We start from the raw sequence: 21,020 nt of genomic DNA on the forward strand, positions 1-21,020 counted from the left end.
GACACGATATGGTTGGTGGTGGGTGAACACGTGCTGTGAAAGGTGAGTGAAGGAGCAGTGTTTGGTGGAGATGATGATGACGTGTGCCGAGATGAACTACAGGTGTTAGTGTAATGTAAGTAGACTAATATCATCTAAGACCTATTTGCTATCTACTTCTACCAAAAGGTAGATATATATATGTACAGTATATATATATATATATATATATATATATATATATATATATATATATATATATATATATATATATATATATATATATATATATATATATATAACAATATTACTAAAGAAACTTGCATTTATATCTAACTGCAAAAAGGAAGCATGGAAGGAAGAGGGAAATCCATGGGAAAAGGAAGAGAGAGAGGGAGGAAGAGGGAGAGGAGGAACCATCTGGTGAGGGTGGTGGGGGGCAGGTAATTTTATCCAGTCCAGACTCCTGAAGTAGGCGCAGGTGTAGAGACGTCGACAAGTTTACATTCTTCACTTTCTCTCCAATATCTAATGCAGGCCCAAAAGAATATATATAATTCTTAAAAGGGGACGAGTCATGCTTCACAAGTCTCGCTAAGGAACGACTATTAGTTCTCATAGAGGGAAAGAACATGGACAAGTAAAACAATATGGGAAGGGACAAAAAATAATAATCTCAAAAACTTTAATTATTATATCATTCCAGGCAGCCATAACACGACGAGACGACAAGACAGACTGAGGGACACGACATGTTATAAATCATTCTCTACGAGGACAACAACAACAATCTGAGGGCAACGGCGACGACGACCAAAACGAGAGAGAGAGAGAGAGAGAGAGAGAGAGAGAGAGAGAGAGAGAGAGAGAGAGAAAAACAAAACTCATCTTCTCACTCGCTGGATCATGAGACAACGAGGTAAACAAGTGTGTGTGGCATTGTTGTTGTTGTTATAGTCTAGATCACCACACTTAAAACAAGTACTTGTGTGTGATCTTGTACCTGGGACTCTTCACACTCTACAGGGACGCACTAGTAACTAAACACACCAGGGGGAGGGGGGTAAACCACAAGGTATAAATAAATTCTCCAACAATACTTTATACAAACCTCGAGGGATCATAATTATAAAGCTTTGTTTACCTATGGCCAGGCATGAGGTGGACTCGTCTAGGTTACCGTATCTATGTCCAAATTCTCAAATATCCCCAAATTATCTATTTTCCTCTTAACTGGTAACAAAAGAACGTATCTAACTCCCTCAATAACACAAACAAAACCAATATGGCGTTGAAAGTGTACTGAGACTTCCGTAGTTAGATGTGTTCTCTCAAACCAGTTAAGTAAAAAAAAAAAAAATCTCATAAATATTTGAGAATCCAGATCCTAATGTCAGGTGTGTTAGCAAGGCCAGATGCAAGATGTACTGGGGGTCCTTTTGTGTGATTACTAGTGGAGGGAAGACCAAGAACTGGGTGTACTGGGACCTAGAGAGAGAAGACTAGCACTGGCAAGGTTCTGGGGTGACGTTGGAACCCTTACTGGCACCAAAAAACTCAAAGAGACGGTGGGTTCTAGAATCACTGGAGACGTTTAAGACAACAAAGGATAATTCTAAGAACCTAAGAGGCATTGATAAGAGTTCCAAGGATCAGTTCTGGCACCATGGGATGCTTTCAGAACCACAGGGGATCAGTTCTGAGTCCACTGGATATGGTTCTCAGAGGTACTTGGTAGGCTATGGGAGCTATTGAAAACGGTTCTAGGACTTAGAGGGTGTTACTGCAACCACTGGGACCATATGATCGGTTCCAAGACCACAGGGGGCGGTTCTAAGACCACTAGGGACGGTTCTGGGACCACGGGAGGATGATATGAGGATAAGGATCGTTCCAGGACCACAAGGGGCGGTTCTAAGACCATAAGGATGAAACCAGGACCTCAAAGGGTGGTTCTATAACCCCAAGGCACGGTTCTAGGATCACAAGGATGAACCAAGACCCTAGAGGACGGTTCCAGGATGACTAAAGACGGTTCAAAGACCACAATAAGCGATTCTAATACCACAGGCAGCGGTTCTAAGACCATCAAACGACTCTAGGACCACAGGGGCGGTTCTAGGATCCAAACAAGAGACCCATACTAGAAGCACAAGGTATATATAGATAGGGAAGGAGGTAAGGAAGCACGACAACCCAGGCAGTGTTACCGACGTTCACTTACAGATCAATCATGAACTGGTAGGGCAGCCCTGAGAGAAAGCTGCCGTGGAGGAGCCCAAGAGGGGAGGGAAAACACCTTTTAATAAACATTGTAAACACAAGATATTTTCAGTATGCTAATGAGAACCTTTTTTTTGTAGACATTTTAAATATAAATTGATATTAAGTGAATTTTTTTTAATATAATTCTAAAGAAAATTATTAGTCTAGTTAAAATATCAATTATTCTAGATATGGATGAGATAATTCTAGAGTTATTGATGGAAATACTCATACGAGATGTGAGTTATAATTCTAGTTATTAGTGAAAGTATAGTTGAATGATTCTCTATATGGGGTGAATTATTTGATAATTCCTAATACTATCATTCAATCATTCGATATAAAGGGAAATATAATCCTATCAATCCTATTTAATCAAGATGAAATACCTTGCAAATTAATTATACTGTATATATATAAGCTTGTAATAATTATTGATTAATTATATATGAAACCCTAGAAATGTGACTTACAAAATGGCTGTAGTTTCTGATAATTAAACAAGATTATAAGTTAAATAATTATAAGTAAAAATAATTATAATTTATAGTTTACTCAATTATATATCTTCAATAAAAATTAATTATTAAAGTTGATTTGATAATTTTTAATAAACATTACATATTTCTTAAATAATTTTATATAATCTATAATTGAATCTTATAATAATTCTTAAGTCTAGATTATTATAATTATTATAAACACCATGCAGTAAGTAGCAAGATACACACGAAATATATAATTGGCGCACTGTCTTTGCTGCGCCTGTTAGCGGATTGTTGCACAAGTTTTAGGGTATAATTGCGCATATTGGGGTATAACTGCGCATGTTAGGGTATAACTGCGCATATCAGGGTGTAACTACGCATAATGCACTAGGATATCATTGGGCCTATTAGCATATAACTGCGCATATTAGGTTGTAACAGGGTATAACTGCGTATATTGGGGCATAACTGCGCATATTTGGGTATAACTGCGCATATTTGGGTATAACTGCGCATATTTGGGTATAATTGCGAATATTTGGGTATAACTAAGCCTATGAGGTTTTAACTACGCATATTAAGGTAAAATGCGCATATCAAAGGATATCTGCGCACTAAGGGGGTATTCAATGGGGTTGGTTGAGATCCATGCAGTAAAGGTAGCACTGCGCATATTGGGAAATCACCACTTGGGTTAAGAGGTTTGAAATCTATTGCTAGTCTGTGCGCAGATGGTAAAATAGTTCACTGCGCATTTCAGGGTTTAGCTGCGCCTCTTTGGGTAGAATTTGATGAATGACTATTGCCAAGGCGAACGACTCAATGGAAATTATAAGCGTTTCTTTTTCAAATCTCTCTCTCTCTCTCTCTCTCTCTCTCTCTCTCTCTCTCTCTCTCTCTCTCTCTCTCTTCCCCAAGACTTGGAAAATACAGATGCATCTGGTCGTAGCTTAAACCAACAAACATGATACTCAACATAGACATACCTCAGCCCCGTACGCCCACAAGGTCGCCGCCACCCCACCAAAAACGCCATCACCCACACTCACCCTCTTTACACGCCCTCCCACCCTCTGTTTAGTAATACTTAACAAATATTTCCAACGTTCAGGAATTCATTTTTAGGTAATACACGTCAAATTATACTATACCAACTATTATAGGAAATATAGTGTCACCAAAATAAGGAATCGCCGTAAAACACGTCCAGATGGTGTAATTTTCCGACATGGCTGCGACAGATATAACGGTAATACGGGGATATAATAGTTACCCCCTCCAGTAAAGAATTCTCGCGGGATATTCAAAGAAAACGGTACCATTTATGTTTACTTGTTATTGCTAGTTATTTATGTTTACATGACAACTAAATGGACCAGCAAAATAGAAAACGAGATTTGCACTCGACGACTGAACAAAATATTAACTGTACCAACCTTGAGTTATGATTCACTAGTTAAAATATTTCCTAGAGAGAAAGAGTAAGTGTGAGTCATTTCTGAAGTGTGTGTGTGTGTGTGTGTGTGAGTATGGTGTAGCCTTGCTTCTTTGTGTTGGGGAGAAGGAAAGCAGACGTAGCGCGTGGAAGTTTGTTCCTGTGTGTGTCTGTTTGTGTGTGTATGTGTATGTGTGTGTGTGTGTGTGTGTGTGTGTGTAGCGCGACATGGAAGGTAACAAAATGAATTTCGTCCCTGATTACTTCATCTCGTCTCACGTTACTTTTCTATTACTTCCTCCCTGACCGCTACTCCCTCACCCCCTTACCCTCCCCCCCCTAACCTCTACTCCCCAACCCCTTCCGCCTTCCTCCCTCTTCCCCCTCCCTCCTAACTCTTCCCCTCCCCCCCCAACATCAACACCCTCTCCTTTTTCTCCCTTCCTCCCTTACTCAACCCTCACCCCTAAACAGCCCTTCTCTACCCTCCCACTCCTCCCTAACTACCTCCTCCGCCGCCACGCCCTGCCACCACGCCAACAAGACAGATGTGGTGAACGACGAGGCTGACAGACCACAAGTAATACCTCCTGGTGGGGATGTTACCTCTCTCTCAGCACGCCACCAAGACGTCCAGGTTATCACGCTGTTAAAACCAACTTAACGTCATTGTATGAAGAGTCGCGAGGGGAGGAGGGAAGGAAGGGGGGGGGTGAGGAGGAGGAAGGAAGGACGGAAGGGGAGAGGAGGAATGGGAGGAGGAACAGCAGGATGAGGGTGAAGGGTGGATGGGGAGGAAGGAAAGGAAGAGGGAAGGAGGAAGGCAACAGGGGGAGGGGACGGGAGGGGAGGAAGACGGGAGGGGGAGAGGGAGGAGGGTAAAGGTCTTTCATCTTGGATTTTAATAGTGTGAGAATGTTAAGTTTGGAACAATGACTCGGTGTCTTTTTTGGTATGGTGTCTGTCTATCTGTCTATCTATCTATCTGTCTGTCTGTATCTATCTATCTGATTGTCTGTCTATCTATCTATCTCACACTCATAGAATGTCTGTATTTGTCTGTCTTTCACCACACACACACACACACACACACACACACACACACACACACACACACAAAAGCGTTGAAAAAAATCTAATTTTACTTCACAATAAGCAGCACAAAAATGAGATGCCTTTCACAGTGAGATAAAAACCACAAGAGAGACACTTAAGAGACAGTAAACTTCTCACAACAAAGAAGAATGAGAGACAAAGAGACAGGAAACAGGAGAGAGACAACGGTGGAGGCTTTTGTGAACACCTGCCACCATCTGTGAACACCTACTGCTATCTATGAGCACCTACCACCATCTGTGAACACCTACCACCATCTGTGAACACCTACTGCCGTCTATGAGCACCTACCACCATCTGTGAACACCTACTGCCGTCTATGAGCACCTACCACCATCTGTGAACACCTACTGCCATCTATGAGCACCTACCACCATCTGTGAACACCTACTGCCGTCTATGAGCACCTACCACCATCTGTGAACACCTACTGCCTACCACCATCTGTGAACACCTACTGCCATCTATGAGCACCTACTGCCATCTATGAGCACCTACCACCATCTGTGAACACCTACCACCATCTGGAACACCTACATCAACCTTGAACACCTACTGCCATCTATGAGCACCTACCACCATCTAGAACACCTACTGCCATCTATGAGCACCTACCACCATCTGTGAACACCTACTGCCGTCTATGAGCACTCTACCACCATCTGTGAACACCTACTGCCATCTGTAGAACACCTACTGCCATCTGTGAACATCTACCACCATCTGTGAACACCTACTGCCATCTATGAACACCTACTGCCATCTATGAGCACCTACGCCATCGTAACACCTACTGCCGTCTATGAGCACCTACCACCATCTGTGAACACATCTGTGAACACCTACTGCCCTGAGCACCTACCACCATCTGTGAACACCTACTGCCGTCTATGAGCACCTACCACCATCTGTGAACACCTACTGCCATCTGCAGAACCTACCACCACTACACATCACATATGCTATCCACCTACTGCCGTCTATGAGCACCTACCACCATCTGTGAACACCTACTGCCATCTGCACCTACTGCCATCTATGAGCACCTACCGCCATCTAGAACACCTACTGCCGTCCTGAGCACCTACCACCATCTGTAACACCTACCCATCTGTGAACACCTACTGCCATCTGCAGAGCACCTACCACCATCTGTAGAACACCTACTGCCATATGAACACCTACCACCATCTGTGAACACCTACTGCCTGCCAGACACCTACACCATCTAGAACACCTGCCATCTGCATACTGCCATCTATGAGCACCTGCCACCATCTGTGAACACCTACTGCCATCTATTGAGCACCTACCATCTGTGAACACCTACTGCGTCTATGAGCACACCACCATCCAGAACACCTACCACCATCTGTGAGCACCTACCACCATCTCCAGAACACCTACTTGCCATCTATGAACACCTACTGCCATCTGTGAACACCTACTGCCATCTCAGAGCACCTACTGCCATCTATGAGCACCTACCCATCCACCACTGTGAACACCTACCACCTCTGCCACATATCTATGACACCTACCACCATCTGTGAACACCTACTGCCATCTATGAGCACCTACTGCCATCTGTGAACACCTCTATGAGCTATCTGTGAGCACCTACTGCCACACCATGAAATTACTGCCATCTATGAACACCTACTGCCATCTTCAACACCTACTGCCATCTATGAACACCTACTGCCATCTATGAACACCTACTGCCATCCAGGCACCTACTGCCATCTATGAGCACCTACCACCATCTGTGAACACCTACTGCCATCTGTAGAACACCTACTGCCATCTATGAACACCTACTCCATCTATGAGCACCTACCACCATCTGTGAACACCTGCCTATGAACACCTACTGCCATCATGAACACCTACTGCCATCTATGAACACCTACTGCCATCTATGAACACCTACTGCCATCTGAGCACCTACCACCATCTGTGAACACCTCTACTGCCACCTATGAACACCTACTGCCATCTATGAGCACCTACCACCATCTGAACACCTACTGCCATCTATGAACACCTACCACCATCTGTGAACACCTACTGCCATCTAGAACACCTACTGCCATCTATGAGCACCTACCGCCATCTGTGAACACCTACTGCATCTATGAGCACCTACCACTCTGTGAACACCTATCTGTTATGCCATCTATGAGCACCTACCACCATCTGTGAACACCTACTGCCATCTATGAACACCTAGAACACTGCCATCTATGAGCACCTACCACCATCTGTGAACACCTACTGCCATCTATGAGCACCTACTGCCATCTATGACACCTACCACCATCTGTGAACACCTACTGAGCACCTACTGCCATCTGCAGAACACCTACTGCCATCTATGAGCACCTACCACCATCTGTGAACACCTACTGCCATCTGTGAACACCTACTGCCATCTATAGAACTGCCATCTATGACCTACACTCTGTGAACACCTACTGCCATCTATGAACACCTACTGCCATCTGAACACCTACTGCCATCTATGAACACCTATCTATGAACACCTATCTATGAACACCTACTGCCATCTATGAACACCTACCACCATGCACCTACTGCTATGAGCACCTACTGCCATCTGAGCACCTACCACCATCTCAGAACACCTACTGCCATCTGAACACCTACTGCCATCTATGAGCACCTACACATCTAGAACCTACCACCATCTGAACACCTACTGCCATCTATGAACACCTACCACCATCTGAACACCTACTGCCATCTGCCATGAACACCTACCACTATGAACATCTGTGACCAAATACCACCATCTGTGAGCACCAACTAAACTAACATCTGTAACCAACAACCATCATATATGACCAACTACCACCATCTGTGACCAACTACCACCATCTGTGACCAACTACCACCATCTGTGACCAACTACCACCATCTAGACCAACTACACCATCTGTGACCAACTACCACCATCTGTGACCAACTACCACCATTTGGTCTACTTACTGAGGGGAGGGGGGTAGCTTGCAACAACTAATTTGGTATATATATATTTTTTTTTTTATCTAAACGTGAATGCTGGCGACTGATGATACAATGTAGGCGTCTATGTGTCTGGCTGTCTGTGTGGGCGTCTATGTGTCTGGCTGTCTGTGTGGGCGTCTGTGTGTCTGGCTGTCTGTGTGGGCGTCTATGTGTCTGGCTGTCTGTGTGGGCGTCTGTGTGTCTGGCTGTCTGTGTGGGCGTCTATATGTCTGGCTGTCTGTGTGGGCGTCTAGGTATGTGTCTGGCTGTCTGTGTGGCGTCTATGTGTCTGGCTGTCTGTGTGGGGCGTCTGTGGGCTGTCTGTGTGGGGTCTGTGTCTGGCTGTCTGTGTGGGCGTCTATGTATGTGTCTGGCTGTCTCTGTGGGCGTCTGTGTACGTGTCTGTACATCTGTGTATATGTCTTTACGTCTGTGTATGTGTCTAAGCATCTGTGTATGTGTCTGTACGTCTATGTATGTGTCTGGGCGTCCGTGTGTGTGTGTCTGTACGTCTGTGTGTGTGTCTGTACGTCTATGTATGTGTCTGGGCGTCTGTGTGTGTGTGTCTGTACGTCTGTGTGTGTGTCTGTACGTCTGTGTAAGTGTCTGGGCGTCCGTGTGTGTGTGTCTGTACGTCTGTGTATGTGTCTGGGCGTCCGTGTGTCTGTACGTCTGTGTATGTATCTGTACGTCATGTATGTGTCTGGGCGTCTGTGTGTGTGTGTCTGTACGTCTGTGTGTGTGTCTGTACGTCTGTGTATGTGTCTGGGCGTCTGTGTGTGTGTGTGTCTGTACGTCTGTGTAAGTGTCTGGGCGTCCGTGTGTGTGTGTCTGTCGTCTGTGTGTATCACGTCTGTGTATGTGTCTGGGCGTCCGTGTGTGTGTCTGTACGTCTGTGTAAGTGTCTGGGCGTGTGTGTGTCTGTACGTCTGTGTGTATGTATCTGGGCGTCCGTGTGTGTGTCTGTACGTCTGTGTAAGTGTCTGGGCGTCCGTGTGTCTGTGTCTGTGTGTGTGTGTGTGGGCGTCCGTGTGTGTGTGTGTCTGTACGTCTGTGTAAGTGTCTGGGCGTCCGTGTGTGTGTGTCTGTACGTCTGTGTAAGTGTCTGGGCGTCCGTGTGTGTGTGTCTGTACGTCTGTGTAAGTGTCTGGGCGTCCGTGTGTCTGTACGTCTGTGTAAGTGTCTGGGCGTCCGTGTGTGTGTGTCTGTACGTCTGTGTAAGTGTCTGGGCGTCCGTGTGTGTGTGTGTGTGTCACGTCTGTGTAAGTGTCTGGGCGTCCGTGTGTGTGTCTGTACGTCTGTGTAAGTGTCTGGGCGTCCGTGTGTGTGTCTGTACGTCTGTGTAAGTGTCTTGGGCGTCCGTGTGTGTGTCTGTACATCTGTGTAAGTGTCTGGGCGTCCGTGTGTGTGTCTGTACGTCTGTGTAAGTGTCTGGGCGTCCGTGTGTGTGTCTGTCAGCAGTTATAAATATTCTATGCACAATTAGTCCTCATTTTACTCCCACTTAACTTCTAAAGGGACCTCTTTCTGGGTGAGAGCTCAGGTCAGTGTACATATTTGAGTGGTTGGTGACCTTATATGACCTTTGTCGACCTATAACCTGGTTTGACCCTTGGAGAATGACCGGTAGTAGAGTTAGGTAGTGGTACTGACCTCCCTCCCTCCCTCTAGCGGCACCAACAGGAGGGTCAGGTAGTGGCACTGACCCATCTCCCTCCCTCCCTCCCTCTAGTGGCACCAACGGGAAGGTTAGGTAGTGGCAATGACCCATTGTCCTCCCTCTCTCCCTCCCTCTAGTGGCACCATCAGGAGGGTCAGGTAGTGGCACTGTCCCATCTCCCTCCTCCCCTCTAGTGGCACCAACGGGAAGGTTAGGTGGTGGCAGTGACACTCCTCCCTCCCTCCCCTCTAGTGGCACCAACGGGAAGGTTAGGTAGTGGCACTGACCTCCCTCCCTTCCTAGTGGCACTTAGTAGTGGCACTGACCTCCCTCCCTCCCTCTAGTGGCACCAACGGGAAGGTTAGGTAGTGGCAATGACCCATTTTCCTCCTCTCTCCTCCCTCTAGTGGCACCATCAGGAGGGTCAGGTAGTGGCACTGTCCCATCTCCTCCTCCCCTCTCGTGGCACCAACAGGCGTGTCAGGTGGGATCTCTGTTCTCGTCTTGATAACTCGTAATTCTGAGATCATTCTAGACAGTGGATGTGGAGGTAAAGGGTGTGGGAGGTACAGGGTGTGGAGGTAAGGGGTGTGGAGGTACAGGATGAAAGGGTGTGGGAGTACAGGGTGGAGATAAAAGGTGAGGTACAGGATGTGGAGGTAAAGGTGTGGAGGTACAGGATGTGGAGGTACAGATGGAGTAAAGGGGAGGGGGGTGAGGGGTGTGGAGGTAAGGTGTGGTGTGGAGGTACAGGATGTGGAGGTAAGGGTGGGACAAGATGTAAAGGAGGTAAGGAGGGTGTGTGGAGGTACAGGATGGGAGAGGTACAGGGTGGGAGGTACAGGGTGTGGAGGCAGGTGTGGAGGTACAGGGTGTAGAGGCACAGGTGTGGAGGTACAGGGTTTTGTGGGTACAGGGTGTGGAGATACAGGGTGTGGACAGAGGTAATAGGGGTGGGAGATACATGGTGTGGAGGGGAGGAGATACAGGCTTGGGAGATACAGGGAGAGATACAGGGGTGGGAGGTACAGGTGTGGGAGGTACAAGGTGTGGATACAGAGGTATATGTATATGTGGGTACAGGGTGTTGGGATACAGGGTGTGGGAGGTACAGGGTGTGGAGGTACAGGGTGGGAGGTACAGGGGTGGGGGTGTGTACAGGGTGTGGAGGTACAGGGTGTGGGGAGGTACAGGGTGTGGGAGGTACAGGGTGTGGGGGGGTGGGCAGGGTGTGGGGAGGTACAGGGTGTGAGGGGTACAGGGTGTGGAGGTACAGGGTGTGGGTGGGTAGGGGTGGGAGGTACAGGGGTGTGGAGGTACAGGTGGACAGGGTGTGGAAGCAGGGTGGGAGGTACAGGGTGTGGAGGTACAGGGTGGAGGTACAGGGTGTGGAGGTACAGGGTGTGTGGAGGTACAGGTGTGTGGGTACATGGTGTGGGGGTACAGGGTGTCGAGGTACAGGGTGTCGAGGCAGGGGTGTGGAGGTACAGGGTGTGGAGGTACAGGGTGTGGTGGTACATGGTGTGGGTACAGGGTGTCGAAGGTACAGGGTGTGGAGGTACAGGGTGTGGAGGTACAGGCTGGAGCTTTGCGTCTTGTCTGGCGCTAAAAATACTCTCAGTTTAACTCCTGTTTGATGATACGTCTGACTCTTAAACGCTGATTGGTCGTCGCAACTGACTCATGACCGCTGATTAATCATCGCGTCTGACTTGTGACTACTGATTGGTCGTTGCATCTGACTCATAACATGTGATTGGTCGTCGCAACTAACTCAAGCCTTGTGATTGGTAGTCGTATCTGATTCATGATTTCTGATTGGTCGCCTTCACCACAACTTCCGCCATTACTATTTTCGACTCGTCTTACATCGATCTCGACTCAAACGGAAATAAATATTTAGTTAATCTGTTAAAATTGAGGCAACCAAAGAACACGGAGGAGGTTAGGTTAGGTTAGGTTAGGTTAGGTTCTGGCTCTCTCTCTCTAGCTAATAATACCCTCAACGAGACTCAACTAGAGACGCTTCTTCTATCAACAACTCTCTTGTTTATTCCACCCCAGACTTCTGTCCTTATTAGCCCACCTGTTATAAGCCCACCTCCTACACCTGTTATAAACCCACCTCCTACACCTGCTATATGCCCACCTCCTACACCTGTTATAAACCCACCTCCTACACCTGTTATAAACCCACCTCCTACACCTGCTATAAGCCCACCTCCTACACCTGTTATAAACCCACCTCCTACACCTGCTATAAGCCCACCTCCTACACCTGTCACACCTGTTGGCAAGCCCACCTCCTACAATCTGTTATAAGCCCACCTCCTACACCTGTTATAAGCCTGCGTCCTACACCTGTTATAAACCCACCTCCTACACCTGGGTTATGCTTCTACCTCCTACACCTGTCACACCTGTTATAAGCCCACCTCCTACACCTGTTATAAGCCTGCGTCCTACACCTGTTATAAGCCTGCGTCCTACACCTGTTATGCCAGTGTCCCACACCTGTTATAAGCCTGCGTCCTACACCTGTTATAAGCCTGCGTCCACACCTGTTATAAGCTCACCTCCTACACCTGTTATAAGCCCACCTCCCACCTGCTATAAGCCTGCGTCCTGGCACCTGTTATGTAAGCCTGCGTCCTACACCTGTTATAAGCCCACCTCCTACACCTGTTATAAGCCTGCGTCCTACACCTGGTTATGTAAGCCCACCTCCTACACCTGTTATAAGCCCACCTCCTACACCTGTTATAAGCCTGCGTCCTACACCTGTTATAAGCCTGCGTCCTACACCTGTTATAAGCCTGCGTCCTACACCTGTTATAAGCCTGCGTCTTACACCTGCCCCACCTGTTTTAAGCCCACTTCCTACACCTGTTATAAGTCCACCTTCTACACCCGTCATAAGCCCGTCCTACACCTGTCACACCTGTTATAAACCTGCCTCCTACAGCTGCTACACCTTTTATAAGACCGTCATACACACCTGTTACAAATCCCCGCCCTACACACCTGTCACATTAAAATTCAATCTTAATTAAAGTCTCCCTTAGCCAATAATCAGACCATGAAGTTAGTTATGGTAAAACATCTAAGACCAGACCAGACCAGACCAGACCAGACCAGACCAGACCAGACCAGACCAGACACTCCCCGATTCTCACACTCACTCACTCACTCATTTTTTTCTCTCTCTCTCTCTCTCTCTCTCTCTCTCACACTTAAGTCCACTCACCCAGCGTTCCTTCAGTCACTTTGTATTGATATTCCACACAATAACAATGGCCGCCACCCGCTATTTTTATTCTCATTGACAATTTATCATGGCGCACATCCGGGTATTGTGCCACTTAACTGCGTCAGATAACGATAAAACTCGGTATATACAGCAACTAAATTATAATGCCAGTTTAATACGGAAGAACGGATTAACAGACAAACGGGTATATATATAAAAATCAACAGACAAATGAGGTCACATGGGGTCACACTTTACACGAGATTAAACTGGGGTCACATGAGGTCAAAGTTTACAAGGGGTCAAACGGGGGTCACGTAAGGTCAAAAAGGGTAACGAGATGTCAAACGGGGGTCAAACTTTACATGAGGTTAAACGGGGGTCATTTGAGGTCAAAGTTTACAAGGGGTCAAACAGGGGTCTCGTAGGGTCAAATGGGGGGTCACGTGGGGTCAAATAAGGTCACGTGGGGTTAGACGAGGTCAAATGAACCTGAGTCCATTTCCGGTTTGTCTGTTAAGGGGGAATAACCTTGAGACGCTTGACCTAGTGCGTTGTAGTGGCGCCTAACACTCACAGCTCACTCACTAATACAGCGGCTGTGTGGTGGTGTTGGTGGTGGCGAGTGGTGGTGGTGGTGGTGGTGAGTAGTGGTGGTGAGTAGTGGTGGTGGTGTTGGTAGTGGTGAGTGGTGGTGGTAGTGGTGAGTGGTGGTGGTGGTGAGTGGTGGTGGTGGTGTGTGAGTGGTGGTGGTGGTGGTAGTGGTGGTGGTGGTGTAGTGAGTGGTGGTGGTGGTGGTAGTAGTGGGGGTGGTGGTGGTGGTGTGGTGGTGGTGGTGTTGGTGGTGGTGGTGGTGAGTGGTGGTGGTGTTGGTGGTGGTGGTGTTGTGGTGAGTGGTGGTGGTGAGTGGATGGTGGTGAGTGGTGGTGGTGGGTGGTGGTGGTGGTGATTGTGCTATTGTTGTTGTTGGTGGTGGTGTTGTTGTTGTTATTATTGCAGTTGTTGTTGTTCTGCAGCAGGTGAGGAAGCTGAGGTGTTATTGGTTATTGAGTCTCTGGTAATAACTAATACACAAACAGGAAATACAAAACTAAACTATATTTCCACCTCAAATATTAAGTTTTAATTCAACACGAGGATGAAACGAGTCGTGTTTCTCCCCGTAGATAACTTAAGGGGGATGGGGGTGATGGGGGGGAGAGGGAGGAGGGAGGAGTGGGTAAGGGTGAGGGAAGGGGAGGGGGTAAATTTATATATATATACACACACACACATACAATGAAACCTCCATATAACGGATTTCTCTCTCCATAAAGTCCGCTAAATGGAGGGTTTTACCGTATTTAAAAGTTCATTATCATATAAGGAGATAAATTTTCCACAGACCATCACCATATTGACCTCAGATTTCACCAATTTCTCAACAGTTGAGTAAAACAAATTGCGTTTCTTATACACAATTTTTTTTCAGGTTAAATTTACACATATACATATATTTTTTGTGTCATAAATCAGGAAATTTATGTATTTTTTTTACCATAAATTTCATGAATATTTTGTGAGTTAAATTTTCAAGTCTGCCTAAATGTCTGCTTCGATAAATGGGTCAAATCTCTTAACTGTAGGAAGGAAGGAAACAGTCAGTCAGTCAGTCAGGTCACACAGTCTCATACAGTCAAATTCATCACTTCACTTACCCTACGTCACAAACATGGCGTCAAATATTATACCGAGACTCTACTGTAACTAGATAGCTTCCTCCTCTCTCCAGTGAGTTGGTAAAAAAAAAAAAAACATTAACCACACTAATCTTTCTTATTTCTCGACACTGCGATCCGTAAATAAAAACAATACTCTTTTTTATATTCTCAACATCTTAAACCGTATATAAAAACAATATTCTTTCTTATTTCTCGACACTGTGAACCGTAAATAAAACACGGAGGCGCCTCCTCTCCCTTCTCCCCAGATGATCAGAGATGCGTCGAGTCGCAGAGCCACAATGCAGTCAGAAATAATGTACACACACACTCACACACACACAAACTCACACACACACACACACACCTTGACCTAATGACCTTCCTGGTAGATGTGGTACATTATTCAACAACAACAACTCAAGCAGCACCGTCCACAACAATCCCTGCCTGGGTATTGGTTCAGGGGCTGGCTGGTAGCTGGGTGGTAGGTGGTGGTGGTTGGTGGTAGTGGGCACTGAGCTGGGTGTTGGATAGTGGGTGGTGTGGGTGGTGGTGTGCAGTGGTTGGGTGGTGTGTAGTGGGCGCTGTGGTGGATAGTGGGTGGTGTGGGTGGTGGTGTGCAGTGGTTGGGTGGTGTGTAGTGGGCGCTGTGGTGGTTGGGTGGTGTGTAAGGGTGAAGTTAATTTAGGATCACCTGAAGAATCTCTCTCCATCCCAGCTGATTTCACCTTAAGATTCACCAACCTAACACTATTTTGAGGTTAGGTTAGGTTAGCATTAGGTGGTTAATCTTGAGGTAAAATAAACTGGGGTGGAGATTCTTCAGGTGATCCGTTAATTGAATGTCATTACCAGGCAGGTGTTCACGATCAGGTGGTTAAGTTCACCAGTAGACAGGTAAATTTTCGCTCGATTAAATTAAGTTTCCTGGTGAGTAAGTCTGACAGTTATGAACAACACTGTCAGATAAATATGTTTCCCTTTTAGCAAATTCCTTGTTATTGTCAGCAAATTAAACCTCCTCCTGTCAGCTAATTAATCATTTCTTTCAACACAATTCGTTTTTATGTCAGCTAAGCCAAATCTCGTTGTCAGCAAACTATTTTCATATTTTGGCTAAATATTTTTTTCCGACCAACCTTAAAACATCGTCGTCAACATTACATCAATTATCACAACATCAACATCAATTACACCCATGGTATAGTCTTCCCTCTAGCGACTATAACTATCCCACCATAGAACTATACTTGATGGTGTCCCCCTGGTAACACAATACAATGGTTCACTGTAGCCCAAGAGTAGATGTCACTGTACCAATACCTTCATTCTCATCTGACTCACAGTACCCAGAGGAGAAGAACCTGTTTGTCATATCATCTTCAGGAAATACATACAGTAGGTTGAGGAGCCTTTCACTGCCTCTTCTTGTTCATTTAGTTCAGAAGGTAGAACACATTTTTCATCTATGCTAATACTTTTCACTCACATGTTTAGAGTCGAAGTTTTTTCACTGCAACACTTCACTGGTTTCCCTTCCCTCCACGGTCCCCACTTCACGGATCCCACTACCCTTCAGCGTGTTCATGCCCACCCCACCAGACGTTCACACACACACTACTACTCGAGCTCACTGTCACTCCTATATAAAACACTTCAAACTGACGCCCGGTGATCAACATACCTCTTCTCCTCCATGGGGGTGAAGGTCTTGCGCAGACGCCTACGCCTAAGAGCCTGCTGGAACCGGTTCATAAGGCCGGAAGCCGCCATTAGGCCCGAGGCAACTGGCGCAAAAATCACCCGCGCGCCAACAATATGTAAACAAGAAGAAAACGCGGGAAACCGAAGACGAGACGGAAAGCTTGACGACCTCCTGACGACCGCCGGAGGACGACCACGAGGCACAGCAGCGGCGGTCCGGGAGGCTCGGCCTTTACTACGTCAGCGAGATGTTGGCGCCAAGCCCATACCTGGCACCCATGGGCAAGGGGGGGGGTAGCAGGAGGGGAAGAAGAGGGGGAAAGTGGGAAAGGGTAGAGGTTATAGATGTGGGTAGGAGATGGGGGGGGAGGAAGAGTGACGAAGTTACAAGTTTGGAAGGAGGAGGAGGGTGGGGAGAGAGGGGTGGGGGTGGGGGAGAGGGAGGAGAGGCAGTTCGGGGCACGGAGAGAAATGGGTCGGGATATGGGGAGGTCAGGTTAGGTGTTGTAAGGTGAAGTAAGGTTAGGTTAAGTTATAGGGTTTAGGTTAGGTTAGGGTCAGGTTAGGGTTATAGGTTAGGGTTATAGGTTAGGGTTATAGGGTTGTGGGTAGTCGTCCATCACACAAATAATCCCGATCTTAAGTTTATATTTTATTTCCTCATGGACGGCAGTGTAGGTCGACTCTCTCACCTGTTACGTCAATATTAATTAAGACAGGTAAATTATCTCTCTGCCAAGTGGAGATAAGTCACCATTACGTCAGCAGACCTTCATTCTGTCTCTCTCCTACCTGTCTGTCTCTCCCTTCCTTCCCTCCTCTCTCCTTCTCTTCATCCTCTCTCTCTCTCTCTCTCTCTCTCTCTCTCTCTCTCTCTCTCATCATCTCCCCTGCCTCACCATAACACCGCTTCTTACCGCTTTTCCTTTAATTAGACTTGAGCGTTTCTCCTCTCTCCTAAGACCCTGTTTATTCTCTTCCTCCTCTGTACTATTTACATCTTTCATTCCCTCCTCTCTCTCTCTGTCACTATCTTCTCTCTCCTCTCTCTCTGTCATTCTCTTCACCCTCTCTCTTTATCTCACACTTACTCTTTTCTGTCTGTCTGTCTCTCAAACACACACACACACACACACATGCCTCCACAATCCTTCCACATCATTGACTCTGACGCAAGAACAGAGCTTAAGTATTTATCTAACTCATTTTACATTCCCCTTCACTATTATCTTTACTGCCACTCTGTGTTTTGATTGGTGGGATATCGAGCGTTGTGTCATTAATGTAAAATACAATTGTTAAAGTGGAAGTATTTTTTTTTGTGTGTGTTCATTTGATAATATTCGTAGTTGACGTCAGAGGAAGTTGGGTAATGTTCGCTTAGACAGACAGACAGACAGACACCTTATAAGTATCTACCTCCCTCACTTCAGTTGATACAATATAACAGTCGACAACTTATTACATATTAAACACTTAAGTACCCTGAGTTTGTCTCCGTTAACGCCTTCTTCATGACAACAAAAACATATCATCATCATCGTGTTACTACAGCCAGCGACTAGAAGACTCCACTGTTCTTAAGACTCACTTAACTGTAGCCTCAAGAGCCTCTGTATCTTAGGTGTCTCTCCCTTGGCTTGCTGAAGGTTGAGTACGAATCTTTGTACTTCTAACGTTAATACTTACCTGGAGGAGGACCTGAAGGAGGACTCGGTCAGACTTACTCATCGGACATCTGCTCCTGACATAGTGACAGCTTGATGGGGTCGAGAAGGCTGAAGCCGACCCGACTCTCCTCGTCGTCTTCGCTGCTGGTGCTCAAGCTTTTGACCTTCGGCGGGGTTGGTGACGCCGGGGAGGAGTTCAGGTCCTGGCCGTTCACCTCCATCCTCACCACGACGTGCGGCATACCTCTAGACGCGGAGTTCCTGGACATGGGAGCTTCTGGACACGAGAGCTCCTGAACAAGGGAACTCCTGAATACGGGAACTCCTGAACACGAGAGTTTCTGGACACGGGAATTCCTGAACACGGAAGGTCCTGGACACGGGAACTCCAAGGTAGGGAGTTCCTCAAGGCACTAAAGGACTCTTCACGTGACACACAACACTGACGGCCGCAACGTGTGAAGACCTCAGCTCTTGTACGGCCTCCAGCCCTCTAAGACCTCATCCTCCAAGGGTCACACACTCTCAACAGCCACATCTCGTCCTCATATTCTTCTTCCTCGAGGGTCACAGATCACTCGTTCTACTAAGGGCCGCCAACCACACCCAGAAAGATCACTACACTGTTATCACTCCATCACGAAACATCACACCATAGTCCCCCATCCCCCACAACGACCACCACCACTTGGGTCGTCTTCGATAGTAGTCACGTCTCAAGACCCTCCAGCGATCCTCAACAACCTGCCACTGTCCACACGATAGTTAGAGTTGGAGAATATTTACTGATTAGTTCCTTATATCAACTATAAGAACAAAATACACAAATAGTAATAAGGAGAATAGCTGTTAACTCACTTCTCTTACCTAACCTTACCTCAAAGCCCCAAACCACAGTATTTACTTATCAATGTCGTTTATCTACTTAAATACCTTCGACAAAGAAATTCTATTATGACGTTGAAAATCTATATCTCTCCCCCCCCTTAACATAACATCACATCACACAACGCCTCATCCCCCCTCCTCACACCACGCCTCATACCCCCTCCTCATCCTCCCCTCCTCCCTTACCCCAACAAGTGACAAATGCTTCGATAAAATGGTGCTTGTCAGGTGTAATACAGTACAGTATATCTCTGTGTCTCTTGAGGGCCATAGAGAGAGAGAGAGAGAGAGAGAGAGAGAACAAAGAAGTTACCCCTATCTACCATTCCTCGATACGCAACAGAAAACGATAACATCAACACAAGGAGACGACAGTGATGATGAATAAAAACATACAGTAAATATTAGTAAACAAAGCAATGTTGTTATTATTATTATTATTAGTAGTAGTAGTAGTCACTGAATGCCCCATAGATCTGCGGCTCAACTAATTCAACACAGATAGGATAACTACTCTTGTATTAGGATATTTAATATTAAGGTAATAAAATGGCGGCGAAGGTGTGGCTATTGGGGGAGGCTGGAGGCTACGTTAAAAAAATAGTAGTAGTAGTAGTAAGACTATTATCATTACTAATATTATTGTTATTATTGTTATTATTGTTATTACTGTTATTATCGTTATTATTATTTTCGTCATTGTTATTATTAGTTGTCAGGACATGTTTTTATCTTCGTCGTCTTCCTCCTCCCACCCCCTAACCCCCCTCCCCCTCGGGCACAGTTTACGAAAGGTGTCCGCCACGTCAAACACCGACAGAAGCCTCGGGTGTCGGGTTAGACCAGGTCCCCGACAAGTTGTGATGGACACGAGTGTTTATGACATTCTGTTTTTGTTTTCATATCTTGTCCCCTTGTGTTTGTTTGTTTGTGTTTGTTTGTTTGTGTGTTTTTTCTTATGTGGGATATGGAAGAGGGGAGGGAGATGGAGGGGGAAGAAGAGATAGAACGAGGCAGAGGAGAAGGAGAAAGAGGAAGAAGAAGAAGGAGGAGGAGGAGGGGTAAGTGAACGAGCAAGCAGGAGGAAGAGAAAGGAAGAACAGCAGGAAGAAAAATATGAGGAAACAAGAGAAAGATAACTAAACGATAAACAAAGAAAAACAAAAACACTAAAGAAAAAAGAAATAAAAGAAATAGTAAATAAAAAACGAAAAAAACAGGAACCAATAATTAAAAAAAAAACACAAACAGTAATGACCAAAAAGTTGAGGTGGAATTAGTTTTAAAAATGATGTAATATTTATTAATATGAGTCTATGTTTATCTCTATTATTTTCATTCATCTTTATTTAACTTTTGTCTGTTATTTTTTCCTTCTTTTTATTTTTATCTGTTTGGGTTAAGTTAGGTTTGGTTTGGTTGGGTTTGGTTGGTCTGGGTTGGGTTTGGTTGGTCTGGGTTGGGTTGGGTTGGGTTTGGTTGGTCTGGGTTGGGTTTGGTTGGTCTGGGTTGGGTTTGGTTGGTCTGGGTTGGGTTTGGTTGGGTTGGGTTGGGTCGGGTCAAGTCCGTTCGGGTTGGATTTAAACTCTACTCACTTTTACTTCCTTCCTTTAAACAACAAAGACAATATAGTTATATATGTATCAATTTTCTCAAAGACGAAGAATTTATTCAATTGGTCACTATTTTTTTTCCACGCCAGAAATAAATTTAATCATCCATAATTATTTCCCCCATCAGAAAAATCTATTCATTTCATCGTAATTATTTTTAACTTGTTTGTTTTGCCATTTAGCGATGATTAAATAGCCAAAAAAAGAAAACAGTACACA

The 21,020-nt window shown here is 45.8% G+C and overlaps 1 protein-coding gene across 3 annotated transcripts in view; it reads right to left on the reverse strand.

The window, feature by feature from the left end:
- LOC121878688 (G protein-activated inward rectifier potassium channel 3-like) overlaps positions 1-21,020 on the reverse strand; it is an 87,969-nt gene that overhangs the window by 55,572 nt on the left and 11,377 nt on the right. Inside the window, exon 2 of one of the 3 annotated variants that reach the window (XM_042385035.1) lies at positions 18,358-19,050. In XM_042385035.1, the coding sequence (XP_042240969.1) occupies positions 18,358-18,569 (212 nt within the window). In that variant the 5' untranslated portion in view covers positions 18,570-19,050. Of the gene's footprint in view, positions 1-2,203; positions 2,260-18,357; positions 19,110-21,020 lie in introns of those variants that run through there. The other 2 variants (XM_042385036.1, XM_042385038.1) reach the window with 2 other exon arrangements.

Source organism: Homarus americanus, unplaced genomic scaffold (assembly GCF_018991925.1).
Source record: "Homarus americanus isolate GMGI-L3 unplaced genomic scaffold, GMGI_Hamer_2.0 scaffold23518, whole genome shotgun sequence".
Classification (NCBI taxonomy): domain Eukaryota; kingdom Metazoa; phylum Arthropoda; class Malacostraca; order Decapoda; family Nephropidae; genus Homarus; species Homarus americanus.